General features: G+C 42.5%; 1 protein-coding gene across 1 annotated transcript; it reads left to right on the top strand.

The window, feature by feature from the left end:
* The first annotated feature begins 271 nt into the window (after positions 1-271).
* Positions 272-2,747, top strand: LOC133979557 (L-serine dehydratase/L-threonine deaminase-like). The gene is made up of 7 exons (XM_062418097.1): positions 272-424; positions 537-576; positions 672-811; positions 1,178-1,269; positions 1,730-1,957; positions 2,068-2,192; positions 2,286-2,747. Exons 1-7 carry the CDS (start codon positions 272-274, stop codon positions 2,477-2,479), a joined length of 972 nt encoding a protein of 323 aa, XP_062274081.1. The 3' UTR covers positions 2,480-2,747.
* The last annotated feature ends 566 nt before the right edge of the window (positions 2,748-3,313 follow it).

Genomic DNA, 3,313 nt, shown 5'->3' with positions numbered 1-3,313 from the left:
TGTGCCTCCTGAGCCGTGCCCACAGCACAAGTAGGTATATATGCACTTACAGCTGCAAGAGGCAAACGATTAAGGAAGTTTTTGACCACTTTTACCCACCACAGCTTCATATCCTGCCATCCATCAGACCCTGGTGAGTTGAAGCAAACATTAGAGGCCATGCATGCATCTTTTTAGTTGTGATCAATGATTTTGGACAGTTATTGACAAATGATTATTGATGTCTTACATTTAACAGACTTCTTTCTCTGCTTCTCTGCTCCACAGTGAAATGAAGACCAAGCAGCCTCTTCATGTTGCCACCCCAGTTAGGCAGAGTCTTGCCCTGACTAAAGTGGCAGGGACCTCTGTTTACCTCAAGCTGGATTCATCTCAGCCCACAGGATCCTTTAAGATAAGAGGCATTGGCCATCTCTGCAAAACGGTGAGTAACTCACCATCTGTGCCGTGTTGATGTGATGGTGGGATTTGTCCTGTGACAAGCACCTGGGGTTTTAACATCCTTGACTGTGATTTCTCTTATTGGTTCTCTCCAGTGGGCAGAGCGAGGATGTGAGCGTTTTGTCTGCTGTTCAGGTGAGCAGCAAAGCAACCAACAAAATCCTTTGGAGAATTGTGTTTGCATCTGTTGATGTGTTTAGGTGTTTATTCATTTCTTCTGTTCACAACAGGAGGAAATGCTGGCATGGCAGCTGCTTATTCTGCCCGTCAGCTCGGGGTTCCTGCAACTATCGTCGTGCCAAGTGTCACCCCAAACCCCACAGTGGAGAGACTTAAGGACGAAGGGGCCACCGTGGTCATTCATGGAAAGGTTAGTTCATATGTTGCTTGCTTTTACACCCAAATATGACCTTTAGGACAGACTGAGAATACAATATGATAAGAACACACAAGCAGATAACATAAGAATTTAAGCTGAACATTACGATTAAAAATGTTTTTAAAGATTAACACTCAAATGCAGAAATGTAACCAAAGTGGGGAGTAAATTAATAGCAATCTATGAAGCCCGGTAAAGGTGTCAAAGATAATCTATATACTGTGATTTTAATACATATAGTTAGGAAACTCCTGATGTGCATTATAATTGTTTAAATGGTTATTTTTAGTCAAACATATTTTTGAAATATCATTTTAATTTAGCAGATTAACTGAAGTTGTGTCTCCTCTTTTTCAGGCTCTAAATGAAAGCATTGAATACGGACAACAGCTCGTGGCCAACAACCGTGGCTGGATATTCATCTCTCCCTTTGATGATCCTCTCATCTGGTGAGACAGCCTCTGCCTGTCTGTACTTCAGGGATTGTGACAGCACTTAATTTTCTTGTGCACTCTGTGGAGACATTTTTGAAAAGTAATCTTTCTGCTGTCAGAAGATAGAGAAGGAGGGAGCAGTGATAAGGCAGCTTCTCCCCCCACTCATAAGAGAATGAGATTGTTTTAAAATGAGCAAACGACTGAGTAACACCTGTCTTATCGCATACAGCATACAGAACAGTTGCAGAGGTGTTATGTCAGATACACTATATCTTATCACAGTGCTAACTATGAGGGGTCGTAAGATAATTCATTTGCAAAGAGGACGTCACAGTCAAACACAACCATAGGTCATTTACATCATGGGCTGCTTATGATATGATCAGCATTTTCTTTTAAACAAACACTTGTCCTAAATTCATTGTTGTTTTCCAGTAAACTGACTGGGCAGGCTTGTGTTTGTGTGTTGCAGGGAAGGCCACACATCTCTGGTGAAGGAGCTGGAGCAAGACATGACTGAGAAGCCGGGAGCCATCGTGCTGTCGGTGGGAGGCGGAGGGCTGCTGAATGGCGTGGTGGAGGGATTGCGCCGTGCCGACTGGGCTGATGTGCCCATTGTAGCCATGGAAACCCTGGGAGCACATAGCCTCAATGCAGCCATGAAGGCCGGAGAGCTAGTCACTTTACCTGCAATTACCAGGTATGTAACTTAGTCATGGATACTATTACACCTAAATAACATCATCCTTCCTTATTCTCACACAGTTCCTCTTCCCGTGGCTAAGACTGACCTTTCTTTTTGCTCTCCAGTGTTGCCACCACACTGGGCCTGACGAGGGTCTCCGCACAGACTATGAAGCTGGTGAATGAGCACACAGTTTTCTCAGAAGTAGTCACAGACCAGGAGGCTGTAAAAGCTGTGGAGAGCTTTGTAGGTGAGTACAATCTGGGCCTGAACAGAAGCACACTGTAACATGACAACAAGCAGAAGTGAGACTGATCTCCCCTGGTGTCTCCTCTATGTGCAGATGATGAGAAGGTCCTGGTGGAGCCTGCCTGTGGTGCAGCTCTGGCAGCTGTATACAGTGGCATCATCAAAAGTCTGCAGGATGAGGGCAAGCTGGCAGGGAGCCTGGGCCCTGTGGTCATTGTGGTGTGCGGCGGCAACAACATCAGCATGGAGCAGCTATGCAGACTGAAGAAACAGCTTGGTATTATCTAGTGTGGCAGACTACCTCAGGCTTTCCCAGCCTTTCCTCTATTCCTCCATCAGCTGGTCTCAATCCCAAAAAACCTATAATTCATGTGCTCCATAAACCGAATCATTCCAGACTGTGAGACTCTCCTGAGCACAGAGACTGACAGACGTGAGACTGATGCTGGAGGGATGTTTTGTTATCGTAAAAATATAATGCTGCTCTGGTAGAGGTAGTTGTAAAGAAAAATGTAAACAGTATTTAAAAAAAGAAAAAAGTATACACACAAGTGTATTTAGCTTGCTTGCTTTGTAACTGTGATTTTTGTGTGTGTTGTTCTCCTGTTTTTGTACTAAAATGTATTTAAATGTGAATAAATTATATTTCGGAATATTGTGTCAAGAAGCATTTCCTTCTCTTTACAAAATGAGTTAAAATTAAGATGTTAAAGATATTTCCTGAGATCACATGATTGCAAATGTTCATACTGTTTATCCTTCAACTCTTTTATAAAAGACCACCCACCAAATTTTTATAAAACTACATAAATTGCACTCACCAAAATACATATGAGAAGATGAGTACAAGTTGTAGGGTATACTGTATATGATGTGTACATGAACTGTACATTGCACAGCACCTGTTCTACACATGGTATGTACGGTACTTGTCATGGTATTTACAGGCTGTTGCAACAAGCTTCCGTTAACAGATGAAAATGGAAATCTAATGGAAAGTGATCATTATTTAGGCTATAGTAGTCTTAATAATTCATCCTACAGATTTGATTGTGATCCTCTTCAAGTTTGTCTCTTCTCAAACAGTTCTTTATTAAGAGTTGCAGCCGTGCTTCTTTATTA

The sequence above is a fragment of the Scomber scombrus genome, chromosome 4 (genome assembly GCF_963691925.1).
Source record: "Scomber scombrus chromosome 4, fScoSco1.1, whole genome shotgun sequence".
Taxonomy (NCBI): Eukaryota; Metazoa; Chordata; class Actinopteri; order Scombriformes; family Scombridae; genus Scomber; species Scomber scombrus.
The sequence above is the reverse complement of the archived record's forward strand: the minus strand, read 5'-3'. Positions and strand labels throughout refer to the sequence as shown.

Excerpts from the sequence above, each read along its gene's own strand:
- LOC133979557 (XM_062418097.1), top strand. The coding sequence starts at position 272 with ATGAAGACCAAGCAGCCTCTTCATGTTGCCACCCCAGTTAGGCAGAGT. Across the intron at positions 425-536 it reads TTGGCCATCTCTGCAAAACG|TGGGCAGAGCGAGGATGTGA; the intron begins GTGAGTAACTCA and ends GGTTCTCTCCAG. Across the intron at positions 2,193-2,285 it reads AGCTGTGGAGAGCTTTGTAG|ATGATGAGAAGGTCCTGGTG; the intron begins GTGAGTACAATC and ends CTCTATGTGCAG.